The following is a 17000-nucleotide window of genomic DNA, read 5'->3' on the forward strand; positions in this document are numbered from 1 at the left end:
GGTGATTTAGAAAGGAAATAGAGCCTAATCCAATATCTGAGAAACTACCTGGAAATGAACAGTATGGTATTAGAAAATATCTAAATTTGCAAGCTCAGAATTTTGTTGCGAGGCCTGCTTAAAATAAACACAATCTATATTTTTCCAATCATGACCAAATTCATATAGTTGCTTTATCCAAACCCCAATTTTTTTCTACATTTGCTCATGTCTTTCAGCCTCTGTTATTCCAAACAAATAGTAGGATATCTGACGTTTTACCTCCTATTTATATTGCTATTTACAGTCTTAAAGTACTTTGCATATGCATTAATTTATTTAGCCCTTACAACAGCCTTGTGAGATAAATAACATTTTAGTTCGAACTTGACAATTAAGTAGGAAGGTGGATCCATTTGAAGTGTAAGAATGTGATCATTTGCGGAGAAGGGAACAACATGGGGCCTTCAAGCAGAAGGATTCAACATATACTTTAGAATTAGATTCAACGGGACTTAGTGAAGGATTGGATATAGAAGTAAGGTAAGGGAGAACTCAAGGATGATCTGGCTTGAGCAGCTGGAAAGATGATGGAGCCATTTAGCTATGTAACAGGATGTACTGGAAAATGATGAGTAGAGCTTAGAAAAATAGGTGATAAGTAACTCCACTGGCACTGTTAGACATACGTCTGCAGGACTTACACAAAGAATCAGCCTTACACGTTCAAGCCCATCTTCCTCTGAAGATCTGTGAAAGACAACTTATGTAAGAGAAGATCCTTCTTACATAAGAAGGTTCATGAAAAGCAAGTTCAACAGGGGAATTCAGTAGAGAAATTTCTCCAGGTTATCTCCTTACCACTTGAGGGAGGATGGGGATACTCCATACTCCTCTCTCAAAGCATATGAAGGATATCCTAGAGAACAGCATGAAGAAATTGAGGGTGTCTGCAAGAAAGGTGAGATGGACATTCCATTCTTTTCAAGAGGTTTGCTATGGAGGTGACAAGACTTATAGGATAATTCTGATGCAGCCATTAGGGTGAAGAAGGGTCTTCCGAGATTTTTATGTGATCTCAGGATTTGGGGATCATGGCCTAATGCACAAGCTGATACCTGATGCTCATTCAATGAATTCTGAAGTTCTGAGGCTGGCTGCATCTTCCCCAGTGGTAAGGCAAGTAGAGAAGATAGTGCTGGACTAGTTGTACTTTCCTCTTTTGATAGAACAAGTTTTCTGCAAGCCTAGTGGATGTGAAGAAAGCAAGGAGTTTTGTCAACATGATAGGACCTGATATTGGCTGACTGCTCGGGGAAGGGGAACGCAGAAGTAGAAGGTTGTGGGTGGATCTTTGGGGCAGTAATGGATAGGGGTGCAAGAAATTTGCCAAAGAGTGTGTCGCCTGCATCAGGAACTGTGAAGCATGGAATCTCCCATGGGAGACCTCTACATAACCCACCAAAAAAAATCCCATGAGACACCTACAAATAAGAAGGCAACAGTAGATGGATTAGAACAATAGTAAAGAGTTAGACTCCACTACTTTTTAATTTTATCTTTTCTTCCATGACTCTGGGGAAATCAACAAGAGAAGAAGAAGGAACTGAAGAAAAGGAAGAAAAATGGACATGCCCTCTCTTCCGCACTGTAGATCCCTTAACACAAGTCAGGCTTTAGACTGGATTTAGACTGGATTTGTTTTAACACCTGAAATGAGTCCCATTTACCAAAACTGGACTGGTCCTTGTCACTGAAAGTGACTGGAAAACCATGGGACCTGCTCTAGAGATTACTGATGAGCAAGGAAGTGAGTCCTGATGAAGCTTGTTGGAATAAAGTGGCTGGAGAAAAATAAAGCCCTTTCAAGGAAGTAGTTATACAAAGTTCAAGAAGACTTACATGGTATTTCATCCCCAGTAATACTGAGCAAAAAGCAGATCCCCAATATATATTTGTGCTTGGTAGGGCATTATTAGAATAAAAGGATAAAGATAAGGTAAGGTCAATAAATGAAAAGTTGAGGTCAAACAAAATACAACATTACAATAAAAAATGGGATGTTCCAACAAGTATTCACTGTTTTGTGTGACATCTACTCACCCATATTTTGTATCTCTTATATAAAAGAATGAATGATGCAGGTACTCATATTCTAAACTGAAAATCCCAGCTTGTAGAATTGATACAGAAAGTAGAGTTATTGTTTTTATTACTATTTTTTCTTGATTTTAGAACAACAGTTACCAAAGGAGTTGTTTTAGATCGCTAGATTTCCTAAAGCATTTCTTTTGACTTATCAGTGGATCTGGGGAAAAATGCCAAGAACCATCAAATTGTAAGAGCTACAACTAATTCAAGATCATATGTAAAGAGCAATAATATTTTACATTATACTAAGCCAAAATGAAAATGGGATTAAAAATAAATTCATCGATGTACTCACAGACTCTCCATGATATGGCAATTATAAAATATCCCATTTTTTCCTTTTACATATCTACCTAATGGTAAATAGATCTGTGACAACCACATGGGGACATTTTGAATACCTCCTCCTTGACACTGGGCAAGGGAGTTTGGCAACTAGAATCTAGAAACTAGAGTTTGTAATTCTGGATTTTATTTCCAGATTAGAAGCCAACTTTTAGTGACCCATATAATTTGCTTACCCCTCAGCACCGTATGTTTGATTCTACATACAGAGTGAGGGACCATTTATCTTTCTGGGGACTGGGCAAGTGTCTGATCTGGGCTTGATGTTTTATAACCCTGTGGGGTAAGCAGGGATATACTTAGAGCACAGACTAACAGGCAAACCACCTTTGCCTTTCCATCCCAAGTTATTTTTGCCAGTGTGATGGCAGGTGCCAGGGAGAAAAAGCAAACAAATCCTAATGGTGGCAACGGTACCGCTAACCTTGCCAGGCGTGTTCCCTGTAAATACCACCATGGAACTCTCGCGTGCCAAGTAAGGCTAAATGCAGTTTCTCTCCTGACACCGCACAATTCATCACAGAACTAATTGGGAAGGGAGTTTAAGGACTTCTACCTAAAGCTGGTTTTCAGTAGTGGAGGGGATTGGTCTGAAGAGACCCTAAGGAACTAGATATCTCTCTTCCCCTTGGAAGGATCTCCTTAGGTCCAAAAAGGAGATGAAACTTTTCATGAGGTTGGGAGAGAAGCTGGTGATACATTAAAAGCCACACTCTTTCCATTTCTTCTCTCCTGCTGCCTCTGTTGCTAATGCTGCTGCCGCCGCCAACACATATGCTCCCCACCCCCACGGAGGCCCCCGCTGCCCGTTCTCCACCCACTGCCACCATCAGGAGGACTCATGCACTCATTGCACCTGTCTTATGTGGCTCTCCCAGCCACATCCACCTGTCTGTAAACAGCTCCGGGGGGACTTTGGGACAAGCTAGGGATGGCAGTACACTACAGGCAATTTATTGGTGGCTTCTCACGCAGGGATGGGATCTCAAGATAAACAAGAGACCAAAGGAGGGGCATTAGTGACACCTCTTGCAAGTCTGCGGATTGAATTGTAATCCTGGATTGTGGGGATGGATTCTGTATCTCGCTAACTGAAAGATGCAATTCCTTTGCTCTGGTGAATTTCAGCCAAAGTGGTCAATGAGATAAAAAGTTGGAAAAATTTCCTAGGGCAGGCACAGAAATGGAAAGAGACAGTGAAGATGTTTAGTTGGTATAGGAACTGGAGAAATAGTAAGTACAGCCAGGAAGCCACTCAGAGAGACTTAAAAGGGAATCATCAACACATGAGCAGTAGAAACTCGGAAGCAAAGAAACTTAAAAACCTGAAATGCCTAGTAGTAAAAATCTGTGCCTCAGACTTGACTACTCATCTTCCCCCAGAGTCTCTGCCCAATAGCCCAGCTGCATGGGAGACTTTGATAACACAGATAAGAGCAGTATTGAGTACTGACATGTTGAATAGAGTACTCAATGACTATTTGCCAAATTGGATTGAATTGCTGATAACCTGTTCTTGACCCTGAGGGCCCAGTATACTAGTATAGAGAAATCATGCTGTTCTGAACAGGAAGAGATGGACCTAAATCACAGGAGGAGGGATTTGGCTAGGATAAAAGGAGCATTCTTCTCTGAGGGTGAGGAATTGGAATTAAGAACCTCCCGAACCTCCTTCTTTAGGTATCTTTAAAAAACGGTTGAATACATTCTCTTGGGAATGTAGGAATGGATGAAACTCAAAGACAATAGTTTATTTTCCTGATTATTTCTTTCAAAGATGTCAGTCTATAAAGAGTCATAGTGGCCTCCTGCTCTGGAAATTTGGCCTAGTGACCAGAACGACATAACACTGGCCCAATTGCTCTGTGGAATATGTCCTCGATTGCTAACAACAAGTTCAAATGGGACTTTTCCTGATCAACCTAATGAAATCTTCTCTTGGGATCCTCAGGGCCAAAGATCCAGATTTTGGGGGGCTACTTTGAACACACATACACATTCAAAAACGGAATGCAGAAATATTGTTTCTTGATTATTATGGCTCTTCTCTTTAGCAGTGCAAGGATTAATCTTTAGAAAAATGGAAGAATACAGCAATACTTGGCTGGCAAATGGAAACTATGTTGGGGAGGGCTATATACAAAGGGCCACATAAAGCTTAAAGCTTGAGGCCATAGGCCTTCCTCTTTTTCAGGAACATTTTAGTGTGATAAAAATAGAACCAAGCAGATTAAATAAAGAACAGAGTTCATTGGATACTTTGAGTCTTGGGTTGTAAAATGAAACTGGCTATGAAGGGATGACTTAGAGGGTATATCACAAGGGAATTCTCATAGAACTTTTTGGTAGATTAAACGTTTAGGCTGAAACCTCTGAAAGCCATATTTTGAAAGATCAGAGGTTTAATCATTGCAATATTGATGTCTTCATTAAAATATATTTAAATTAAGTTGCCTCATTCAGAAAGATCTTGTCAAGGATTTTTCAATATTTTTCTTTCAGGGAGGAAGTTAAGAACATGAATTCCAAGGATATAGTGAGAAGTAATAGATTTCCCCATGGATCACGTATCAACTAAAAAAGAACTACATGTAAGAACACTGCTTCTAATGCTTATAATGAGTGCACTAGAAGATGTAATATGAAAGACACTGATATATAAAGATAATTAAATGTCAAATAAAAAATAAAGTACCAATTCTGAATTCTAAATAAAATGAAGATTTCTTTCTGATATAAATCGCAGCAATCTTTTTGGATCCACCTCCTAGAGTAATGAAAATAAAAACAAAAATAAACAAATGGGACCTAATTAAACTTAAAAGCTTTTGCACAGCAAAGGAAACCATAAACAAAATGAAAAGACAACCCACAGAATGGGAGAAAATATTTGCAAATGAAGTGACCGACAAGGGATTAATCTCCAAAATATACACACAGCTCACACAGCTCTATATCAAAAAAAAAAAAAAAAACAACAACCCAATCAAAAAATGGGCAGAAGATCTAAATAGACATTTAGAAGACATACAGATGGCCAAAAAGCATATGAAAAGATGTTCAACATCACTAATTATTAGAGAAATGAAAATCAAAACTACAGTGAGGTATCACCTCACACTGGTCAGAATGGCCATCATTAAAAAGTCTACAACCAATAAATGCTGGAGAGGATGTGGAGAAAAGGGAACCCTCTTACACTGTAAGTGGGAATGTAAATTGGTACAGCCACTATGGAGAATAGTATGGAGGTTACTTAAAAAACTAAAACTAGAACTACCATATTATCCAGCAGTCCCACTCCTGGGCATTTATCCAGAGAAAACCATAATTCGAAAAGATACATGCACCCCAATATTCACTGCAGCCCTATTTACAATAGCCAAGACATGGAACCTAAATGTCCAGCGACAGATGAATTGATAAAGAAGACATGGTACATACATATAATGGAATATTACTCAGCCTTAAAAAAATGAAGTAATGCCATTTGCAGCAACATGAATGGACCTAGAGATTATCATACTAAGTGAAGTAAGTCAGACAGAGAAAGACAAATATCATATGATATCAGTTATATGTGGAATCTAAAATGAGCTTACTTACAAAACAGAAACAGACTCACAGACTTCAAAAACAAACTTATGGTCACCAAAGGGGAAAGGTGGGGGGCAGGGATAAATTAGGAGTTTGGGATTAACATATACACACTATTATATATAAAATAGACAATCAACTATCAAGGACCTACTGTATAGCACAGGGAACTCTACTCAATATTCTGTAATGACCTATATGGGAAAAGAATCTGAAAAAGAGTGGATATACGTATATGTACAACTGAATCACTTTGCCATACATGTGAAACTAACACAACATTGTAAATCAACTATACTCCAATATAAAATAAAAATTAAATTTAAAAAAATGAAGATTTCTTTAATTTACACACTGCTTATTTCTTAATTCTATGAGAAATTTGAACATAGGACGGTGAGAAAATATTGTACTTTATTCATTTATGAAGATTCTTCTGAAGTTTCATGAAAATATGTTTGCCTCACCTTATTTAAACATTTTGATAGATGTTATACTCTATAAGATAACCTTCATGTAAAGTGGGCTGCCAAAACTGGAAGCATAGAAAATGGTCTGGTCTTTGACAATGATGCTTTACAATGTCTATTCTTTCTTACTTATGAGGGGTTTCACACTTAGCAAGGTCTTGGCACGTTTTGAAAACCCTATATATTTGACTCCCAAGACCACAATGTTTCATCTCTGTGAAGCCCCATCAATCTGAGGGTTTCCTGCTGATCTCCCAGAGCATTTCTTTCTTTTCTTCTCTTTTCTTTTTCTATTAATATTTGCTATCTGCCAGTCATTTTTCTCAATGCCGGGGAGAGTCAGGGCAGCCAAGTAATATCTCTCAGACATAACTTGGTTAATTTTGTGTTTCACAGATCTTCACTGAGATTTTTAAAAAATATTTTTAAATAAAATAATGGAATAAACGGTCATTGGAAAAAGTCAAAACTAAAGAATCATATGAAGTAAAAAGTAAAAGTGCCTCCTCTCCCTACAGGTTGCTTTATGGATAAGTTGCAGAGTATTCCCTTGTCCCAATATGTCTCCTCTCTATATTTACAATATTCCAGAATATTTTACACAAATTGAATCACATTTACACACTTTCCAGAGCATTTCTTGCCTAACACTTTTGGTGTATGATATTCTCACTTGTATTGTGGTTTGCAGCTGGTAGGTGGTAGGGTTTGGGATCTGAATCCCAGTGTGGTGGATATTATGGGCTGTAACCCACTACTCCTCTTACTTTTTTATGTTCAGTTCTCATCTCTGCAGTATTATAACAGAGAAAACTCCCCAAGACAAGGATCATCCTATTTTTGTATCTCCCATAGAATGTCAGGCTATGCCAGGGGTAAAGAAAGCTCTCAGGAGATACAAGGTAAACTGAATTAAGTTGTGTTATGGGCCAGAGGAGGCCAACCCTGAAAAATCACCACTAAGTTATAGTGCATGTGATGTATATGTATAACTATATGTATCTAGACAGGTCTACCTAGAAATTTAATTTTCTTTTTCCTCAAAGAGCCAATATCACATCTACATATGTGACATGTCTAATTTTATCTGAGCCTCATGCCCATGAGGTGTAGAGGGACACATTTAATATTCCCATTTAATGGATTTGGAAATCATGCAAAGAGAGATTCACTTATTTGCTGGAGGTAACACAAATTAACCGTGGTATGAAAACTGGTCTCCAATATCTCTTATACTTAGTTCATGGCTACATTGCATTTTTTGCACTTAACCATTTTCATATATATGTTTAAGCCCCAAGTGAAGAAAAATGACAAGGCAGATAAGAAAATTAATGTCAACATATTAACCAGATAATCTAAGTATCTGTTATACTTTTTTTTCTGAAGTTCTTACCATCACGGTGAAAGCGTGCACAACAGAGAAGTTCAACGTCGGGTCATCGGTTCTTTCTTGGTAGACCACACGGTACTGGGAGATAATGCCATTGGGAGATTCTGGCTTCGTCCAATTCAGTAGAACTGAATGAGCACCAGTGACTTGAGCCCACGGCGCTGGCAAATCTTGAGGTGGGGCTTCTAGAGTCCGTGCTGACGACCACAGACTCTCCACAGTGCCCCTGGAATTATGGGCTCTGACCCGATATTCATAGAGCGTGAAAGGTCTCAAAGTATCTGCATTGTCAATAAATTCAAGGGCTCCTTCTGACCAGACAAACAAAAGGGATTCCTCTTCAAGGCCAGCAGGACGTCTGCAAGGAAACCAGAAAAACAATCAGTGACATGGCACACTTCAAAAGAAGGTTTGTAGACAGAGTAAGAAATTGCTTTTTAGAAGAAATTTTTACAAACTCAACTTTTCAACAGTCCCATTAACGAAACGAACATGTTAAGTCTAATAACAGGAATTTTCTTTAGAGCTCTTTAAAGGGTAAAAGTCAAATTTATTTTCTATGGCTTCTCCAAAACTTAGTAAAATGCAGAGTATGCTCAAAAAATTCTTTCAACTACCTGAGAAGGTAATTGTTTAGTCCCATCTTTAGATTTTTTTGATGTTAACACTAGGGCCCATGAAGTAAGTCACACAGAGAAAGACAAGAAACTGAATCACTTTGCTGTATACTTGACACTAACATAATATTGTAAATCAACTAAACTTCACTCCTCCCCATCCCACCCCCCCAACCCCCCCAACCAAGTCCCATGCAAACTCTTTTGGCACTTAATATGTAGAGCATTAAACATCTAAGTAAGAGAAATGGAATTGTCAGTTGCTGGGATGACCCCAGATAGCTAATATTTCATTTGGAACAGATATTTGCTCATCTGGGTGTAAAATCATGATGCAGACCTGACCAGAATTGGAAGTTCCTGAGGAATCCTGGTTGGTCTCTTTCTGTGTTCCCAACATCTGAGCCCAGTAGGTTTAATAGTTTTTCTTTTAATTGAAGTATATTTGATTTACAATGTCGTATTAATTTCTGGTGTACAACAAAGTAATTCAGTTATACATATAGATACATTCTTTTGTATATTCATTTCCATTATGGTTTATCTGAGGGTATTGAATATAGTTCCCTGTGTCATACAGTAGGACCTTGTTGCTTATCTATTCTATATATAATAGTTTGCATCTACTAACCCCAAAATCCCAGTCAAAAATTTTTTTTGAGTGAATGGCCAAAAGGCATATAATTCCATGGCTTTTCTGCATCTTTGCTTCATCTCTATCAACTCTTCTTTTCTGCGAGGGTAAGTATTCTAGGCTGGGAAGAATGTACCCAAAGGATGACCCTTTCCTCTTCCAGCTTCATCTCTAGTTGAGAAGAGACTGATGAATATATCAGTATTTTCCAGGCTGTTAGGAGCATTTAATTAACACACTCTTCAGATGCTGGCATATTCACATGCTGCCATATCAGATTAACCATCAAAACGGAAAGGGTTATTAAGACAAAGTAAATGACAGTACCTTTCACGAAAAGGCAGGCTATTTAAAATCTTTGGCTTTGGGAATTTGATGATCCTCAAGTTGATAAGTCACTATGACCTAGGTATGAGCAATGACAGTCTACCTGCTGGAGGCTATGGAGGCTTCACAGATACTCCCAGTGACCTGCAAGTATGGTTCGTCAACCCACCACATTATTCCTCGCTACCATGCCTGGGCCAGACTCTGCACTCAGTGTAGGTTTGCAGAGTTTGGCCTTTGTACTTGCTGCAGATACCAGGTACCGGATGTGTCATTGGGGGGGATCCATTCTAATGAGGACCACAGGGCTCACAGCCAAGGATTCCTCTCAGTCAGTTTTTTGAAAGGTGTTTGCTGGGCACATAATATAGCAGGCAAACATATGAACTTCTACGGGGAAATAAAACTTTCTATTTTGTCTGGCTTCAAACTTTCTATGACAAGTCAATGAACTTTATTAAACTCTCATGAATTCCCACATTGAGGTGTAGCCATGGTTGTCATAAAACTGATGTTCTATTAAAAAAAAAAAAAAAAAAAGAACAAGAAGAAAAAAGAAAAAAACATAAAAATAAAAATACACACACACACACACACACACACACACACACACACACACACAACTGACAATTCTTTAAAAAATTGCCTGAGAGTGTGAATTTTAAAAATCTATACTATGTAAGAGATTAAGTATTATATTAGCCCCAAGTTTATCCACCAAAACAGTTAAAGGATGCAGCTGGGTTAAGTATTTCTTATCACGACTGAATATTTAATTAATATTACAGTGAGGTAAACATTCCATTTGTGGTATTAACAACAACAACAAAAAAAACCAGAACATTTTCATGTCTAAATGAACTTTGAACAGAAGATGTTGAGTAGATGACAATTACTCCTAATTTATTTAAGATGTAGGCTTCAACTGTTTGTTTAACTGGAAGTGCTTCCTCCTGAACAGTCTATGTTTAGGGAAATCACATTTTCAGTTCTCTCTGAAGAGTCAAATGATTAGTTCTTCTATACTTAAGCTCATTTGGGAGATACTTCAATAATGCACTTTTCCAACTAGAGTTAATTTAATGTTGCTTAACACTTAAGAAGAAAACAAAAATAATTATTAAACTAGGAACTATATATTTTAAAGGGCATTCATACTTCTGTTGTCTTCATGTGGTATAACCTTTTAAAGAACTCCCTACTCTCTTGGGATGCCAGAAGTTCTCAGTGCTTATCTTCAAAAGTAATTAAAACAAAATCCTATAATTCTGTGTATTTCCCATAACAATTTAACATTATGAAACTGCCAACCTTACCTTATGAAGAATATTAAGAATACTCTTAATTTAAATAAATAGTCAGAAACACCTGTAGTCAGAGGAGATGGATTCTAAGCCTTGGCCTTGACACATCATTAAATGACCTTGGGCAAACTCACCTGTGTTCTCTAGTGTTCATTTCACTTTGTAAACTGGAGTCAATAATCTTATAGTGTATAATGTCTAGACTTTTGGTAAGAATTAAATCAAGTAATGCACATGAAAATCACTGGGTCAAATGTAATACACGATACAAAGGAAGTTATCATAGAAATGATGTCCAAAGCTGTAAGAGGGTGTGGACAAAAGGGAACCCTCCTACACTGTTGGTGGGAATGTAAATTGGTACAGCCACTATGGAGAACAGTATGGAGGTTCCTTAAAAAACTAAAAATAGAGCGACCATAGGATCCAGCAATCCCACTCCTGGGCATATATCTGGAAAAGCTGAAAACTCTAATGCGAAAAGATACATGCACCCCAATGTTCACTGCAGCCCTATTTACGATAGCCAAGACAGGGAAGCAACCTAAATGTCCATTGACAGATGAATGGTTAAAGAAGATGTGGTACATATATACAATGGAATATTACTCAGCCATAAAAAAGAATGAAATGATGCTATTTGCAGCAACATGGATGGACCTAGAGATTATCATACCAAGTGAAGTAAGTCAGAAAGAGAGACAAATACTCTGTGACATCACTTATATGTGGAATCTAAAATATGACACAAATGAACTTATTTACAAACAGAAACAGACTCACAGACACAGAAAACAAACTAATGGTTACCAAAGAAGAAAGGTTGGGGGAGGGATAAATTAGGAGTTTTGGATAAACAGATACACACTAATATATATATATATATGTAACTGAATTCCTTTGCTGTACACTGGAAACTAACACAAAATCGTTAATCAACTATACTTCAATTAAAAAAAAGAAACGATGTCCAAAGCCTGTATTTAGGAAGACAAATCCAGCAGTTGTGTAAAGGCTGCATTGAACAGGGAGTGACAGCAGTCACACAATGAAGAGGTCATCTCAACGGTCCACATGAGAATAAATGTGGATCCTGAACTAGGTCGATGGTAGCGGAAATGGAAACATAGGTGATTTAAAAAATGCTTTCGGAAGGTTGAATCATCCAGCTTTCCTGAGTGGGTGGCTGTTCTGGTGTTGGGGAAAGAGATTCAAATACCTTCCAAAAATTTTAGGACTTAATTGCATTTAAAACTCTTCAGTGATTCACCATAGAACTGGCCTGTGCTGACCATTCCAGATTCACCTTCTGAGATTTCTATTCCCATTTTACATTCTGGTCAAAATCCAATGCTTGCCTATGGTTCCCTTGTATACTATGGTATTTCATGCTTCCATGGCTTGAATACCTGTTAATCCTGTTCTGCAATGCCTCACTCCATCCTCTTTCATTTTCTCCTCCTTTCTATAGGCTAACTCCAAATCATCTTGTAAAACTCTACACCCAGTCACTTTCTCCAGAAAGTCTTTCCCTTGTTTCTCTCTCAAATAGGGTTACAATATCCTTCTATGTGCTTAGTCTTTTCTTTATGGACTCACTTGTCACAGTGTATTGTAATAGACTTTTCTTTTTTATATCTCTCCTACTATACTACAAGTTCCCTGAAGGCAAAGACTCCATCTTATTTTTGAAGCAATGACTGGATGATTGACTGGTTGACAAGAATAATCCAAGATTTTGGTTCCAACAAGAACCAGAAAAATTTTCCCATTATTAAGTTATTGTCTCTCAGCTCTAAACCTACCCTTCTATATTTGGCTTTATGACAGTGGGGCTGGGACTCTGCCCTCTACATTCCTGCTTTACCAGCTGATTCTATATTGGGCTCTGCCAATAGGGGGCGGCAGAGGGTGATTAGAGAACTGAAAGGAAAAGGGAAGGGGCTCCTTCCCATTTGCTTCCTGTTTGCTTGCTGATTACATGAGCTTCTCTGCAGCAAGGATTCTTCACCTTGTAAGCAGTAGATCCTTCTCCCTTAGGAGCAGATGATTCAAGTATGACATTTTTCCAACACTTGGAAAACCAGCTTCATCTCATGCCTCCTCCTACAGACACCTGCACCAGCTCACAGGTGCCCCCTCCTCGGATGTCTGGGTCCCAGCATCACAGGTGCTCCCCTCTAAGTTTCTAAGTTTTAATAATTCAAGCCATTTCTCTTTGTTGCCTCAGTCCTAAGGGTATTAGCTCTTTCCTGCAGTTGCCACCTCTGTGATATCTTCAAGTTCTCTTTCATCCTTTCAGTTACCTAGTTAACAAATTTGCAATCAGGTAGTAATTATTTATATTAAATTCTTTCTATTAAAATAACTGGTGTGGTTTCTCTTTCCTGATTGCTACAGAAAATGAGGATGATGTTCATAGAAAGAGGGAAATAGGAAAATTGTAAAGAGGGTAATGATAGATTTGCGTCTGGACTCACTGAATTTATCATTTTGTCTTTATCACACCATATTACATATTGATTGTAAAAAGTAATTAGAAAATAAAGATGAGCAAAAACACAAGAATCATCCATAACCTATCTCTGAGATAAGCACTGTTAACTTTCTTTTGGTGTTTAACATTCCAGACATTTTTCATGCACATATAAATGTAAAAGATTCCATGTATCTAAAGAAAAACAGAATCATACTAGGGGTACTGTCGTGCAATCTGCTTCTTTTATTATCATGAACCTCTTTCCTTGTCCTTAAATATACACATATAACTGCCAGATTTGTCTTCCCCAAGCATGGCTGTGGATGGTCCATCTTGGATAACTTTCTATTTTTTATTGTGCTTTATGTTTAACACAGTACTTTCACATACATGATTTCATTTAATTCCTATGAAATTCTAGAGGTTAATTATTTTCTATGTTTATCAGCCTAACTTACATAAAAGTGAAAGCTTAGGGAACATAGTGACTTGCGCAATGTCACATAACTAGTAAGTGGCAGACCCAGGACCTGGAAGCCATATCTTCTGACTACAAATGCCATGCTTTGTCCACTCTGTCACGTTGCTTCTTTATTTTACTCCAAATCTTCAATGGCTCTCATTGTTTCCAAATCAAAACCCTAAACTCCTCAGCCTAGTATTTAAACTCTTCCAAAATCTACTGTCAAGCCGACCTTCTAAATTCCCCCTACAAATAACAAAGTCTCCAGCCAAGCCTGACCATGGAACCCTATGCCTTCAGTGTTTGGAATTTTGCTTACTCCAGTAATTTTATTCACCTGCGATGTCTTTGCCATCAGTCTTTGATTGCTAATATTTTATCTACCACAAAGGAAACAGAATACAAAGTCCTGAAATGGATGCGATGACACATGGGAATTTTGTATAGGTGGCATTTCAAATCAGTAAATTGTAAAATAATGTTGACAAACTAGATAGTTAAAAAAAAAAAATAAAGAATGCTTAATTGATACAAAAAGAGACATGACGTGAGAGTGTTTGGGAAGTACATTCACCAATCAAGAGAGCTTTTTGTTGCAACCTGTAGAGTCTTTGTCACATCAGCCAGAGAAGCTTAAGCCTGCACAGTTGGAAAAGCAAGGTTTCCTGGGAGGTTTCCTAGCTCTGTCTAACCACTCTTACAGATAGATGGGGTCTTCAAATTATTTTTGTACAACATTTTTACTCCTGCTTTTTAAAAACTTTGCAACTTAGCCATTATTTTAAAAAATTACTTTGTAAAGGTTTTAAATATTTATCCATTCATTGAACAAATTGATTCAGTGTTCACTATTCTTTCCTCCATCTCAGATCTTCCTTCTAAGGTTACTCTCTTTCATCCTGAAATACACTTGTTAGAAGTTCACTGGATGATATTCTATTTGAGGTAAATGCATGAGTCTATTGAAGGTAAATTTTCTCCATGTTATTTTATATAAGTATAATTAAAGACTGAATTCCAATTGTTAAAAGTTAATTTTTCTGAGAAAAAAAAAACGAATGTCTAGATTTCCTGTCTCATTCCTTAAAACAAAATCAGTCTATTAATGTAAGATCAGAAACCATAAAACTCCTGGAAGAAACATTAGGCAGTGAGCTCCTGGACATTGCTCTTGGCAATAGCTTTTTGGATCTAACTCCAAAAGCAATGGCAACAAAAGCAAAAATAAACAAATGGGACAAAATTAAACTAAAAAGGAAGGAAACCATCAATAAAATAAAAAGTCAACCTACTGAATGGGAGAAGATATTTTCAAGTCATGTACCTGATAAGGAGTAAATATCCAAAATATATAAAGAACTCATACAGCTCAACAACAGAAAAACAAACAATCCAAATAAAAAATGGCAGAGGGTCTGAATAGACAATTTTTACAAAGAAGACATACAGATGGCCAACAGGCACATGAAAAGATGCTCCAGTGAAATGCAAGTCAAAACCACAATGATATATCATCTCACACCTGTCAGAATGGCTATTATCAAAAGGACAAGAAATAACAAATGTTGGTGAGGATGTGGAGAAAAGGGAAACCTTGTGCACTGGTGACAGAAACATAAATTGGTACAGACACAATGGAAAACAGTATGGAGGGTCCTCAAAAAATTAAAAATAGAACTTCAGCAATTCCACTTCTGGGTATTTATACAAAAAAAAAATGAAAACACTAATTTGAAAAGATATATGTATCCCTATGTTCATTGCAGCATTTTTTACAATAGCCAAGATACGGAAGTAACCTAAGTGTCCATCTACGGATGAATGGATAAAGAAGATGTGGTATATATATATAAGGAGTACTACTCAGCAATAAAAGAGAATAAAAATTTGCCATTTATGACAGCATGAATGGACCTTGAGGGTATTATGTTAAGTGAAATAAGTCAGAGAAAGACAAATACCATAGGATTTCACTCACATGTGAAATCTAAAAAACAAAACAAATAAACAAAAGAAAACAAAACCAGACTCACAGATACAGGGAATAGATTGGTGGCTAAAAGAGGGGAGGGCTTTGAGGGATGGGCAGAATGGGAAAAGGGGTACAAATTTCTAGATATAAAAGAAATAAGTGTGTAATGTACAGCATGGTGACTAGGGCCAGTAATACTATGTTGCAAATTTGAAAGTTGCTAAGAAAGTAAAAAAATAGTTGTCATCATAAAGAAAAAATTTTGTAACTGTATATGGTGACAGATGGTAACTAGACTTATTGTGGTGATCATTTTGAAGTGTATACAAATATTGAATCATTATGCTGTACACTTGAAACTAATAATAATGTGTTAATTATACTTCAAGAAAACAAAAAACAAAATCCAATCTATATTTAGATATAAGGAGTAGAGCCAGAAAAGTGCTGGAAGAAATAGTTGATGTGTTATTTTTAATATGATCACTAAAAGAATTTCCTTAATATATAAAAAGCATAGATAAATTAACAAGAAACAATCTAAAAGAAAATAGTCTAAAGATATATACTATACTATACACACACAAATAGCAAATATATATTAGAAATAAATAAATGAAAGGCCTGACTTATAATGACCAAAATTTTAATTAAAACAAAAATAATATGCCATTTAAAATATTAGCAAAGATTTAAAAGATTGTTGAGTCCCAGTATTGATTAGAGTTTTCAGAATTAGAAATTCTTATATACCATTTTTAGAAGACAACTTAGCAATCTCCAAAAATTTAAAGTGCACAAAATTGGATCCTGCACTTCTAGTACTAAGAATAATCTTCCATATGTTTATTGTAAAGATTTTTCTGGAGAATTGCTTTTGTAATGAAAACTTGGAAATCACTGATTTTGCCACCAATAGGAGACTGGTTAAATAATACATGATACACATCCATATAATAAAATATTGTTGAGTCATTAAAAGAAATGAGGGGTGTGTGTGTGTGTGTGTATGTGTGTCCAAATGGCCAAAGAAAATTTGAACAATATAATTCCTTATGTAAGGGAAACTATAAATACAAAACATCAATGTTATATATATTAAAATTAATAGTAGTTATGTCTATCGATGGGAATTATATACATGGGTAAGTCATAAAAAAGGGATACATAACCTTTGCAATATTCTGTACTGTTAAAAACTTCTTTTAAAAAATTATTTCTAATTTAAACAGTCATTAAATGTTTATTTTGTAAGGCCAAGTCTCAATG

General features: G+C 36.7%; 1 protein-coding gene across 1 annotated transcript in view; it reads right to left on the minus strand.

Annotated features, from left to right (window-relative positions):
• Positions 1 to 17000, minus strand: part of USH2A (usherin) — a 783103-nt gene that overhangs the window by 121079 nt on the left and 645024 nt on the right. The window contains exon 60 of the mRNA XM_082362477.1: positions 7939 to 8293. Coding sequence (XP_082218603.1) covers positions 7939 to 8293 — 355 coding nt within the window. The remainder of the gene's footprint in view (positions 1 to 7938; positions 8294 to 17000) is intronic.

The sequence above is a fragment of the Balaenoptera borealis genome (assembly GCF_965194805.1).
Source record: "Balaenoptera borealis genome assembly, chromosome: 1".
Taxonomy (NCBI): domain Eukaryota; kingdom Metazoa; phylum Chordata; class Mammalia; order Artiodactyla; family Balaenopteridae; genus Balaenoptera; species Balaenoptera borealis.